Source organism: Antrostomus carolinensis, unplaced genomic scaffold (assembly GCF_000700745.2).
Source record: "Antrostomus carolinensis isolate BGI_N321 unplaced genomic scaffold, ASM70074v2 scaffold42215, whole genome shotgun sequence".
In the NCBI taxonomy this organism is placed as follows: domain Eukaryota; kingdom Metazoa; phylum Chordata; class Aves; order Caprimulgiformes; family Caprimulgidae; genus Antrostomus; species Antrostomus carolinensis.
Window position 1 is genome coordinate 1 of NW_010317824.1, and position 673 is coordinate 673.

The 673-nt window shown below is 62.1% G+C and overlaps 1 protein-coding gene across 1 annotated transcript in view; it reads right to left on the minus strand.

Moving 5' to 3' along the window:
- Positions 1–392: 392 nt before the first annotated feature.
- LOC104525534 (transmembrane serine protease 13) overlaps positions 393–673 on the minus strand; it is a gene marked incomplete at both ends in the record, with an annotated part of 3146 nt that continues 2865 nt past the window's right edge. The window contains 3 exon segments of the mRNA XM_029085134.1: positions 393–491; positions 494–565; positions 656–673. The exon segment at positions 656–673 is cut by the window's right edge and continues 40 nt beyond it. Of these exon segments, the coding sequence (XP_028940967.1) occupies positions 393–491; positions 494–565; positions 656–673 (189 nt within the window).

Genomic DNA, 673 nt, shown 5'->3' on the forward strand with positions numbered 1-673 from the left:
TGGGGCTGGCTGGGTGCTGTGCCCAGTTGCCACCAGGCCACCTCCCTTGGACCAGAGGTGAGAGCAGGGTCACGCTGCAGGCACCATATTTTCCGAGGTTGGGGCCAGCGATGGGTCCCTGGCTGCGTGGACAGTCCAGAGACAGGTGAGGGATCTGCTGGTGGCATCGTGCCCTGGCAGTGAGCAAGGGCAGGGGCCTGCGCCAGCTGGAGGGGCACAGCCCAGGCAAGCGTCTGTCCCGGTCTTAGTCGTTCTCACTCTGCAAGGGAGAGAGGGAAGAGCAAGGGTGAGGTGCCAGGGGCTGGGCTGGGGGGGTTACAGCCCCTCTCCATGCACCCAAGGTCACCCAATAAGTCTCTGTGCCTGAGTACAGCCCTGCCATGCCACCTCACCTCCATTTTGCTGTATATCCAGCTGAGGAGCTTTGTCACACGTGTGTAAACACCAGGCTTGTTCTTCTGGCCACATCCTGTCCCCCAGCTTGTCACCCCAAACCCCAGCTTGTCCCCCCAGCCACATACCAGCGGCCGTTATCCTCACAGACCAAGGGACCTCCGCTGTCACCCTGGCACAGAGGGGCAGAGTGGTGAGGAGACAGGAGATGCCCCTCGGTACCCAGCCAGGGGATACCAGTGTGCCACCTTGCCCAGCTCACCTGGCATGCATCTTTCCC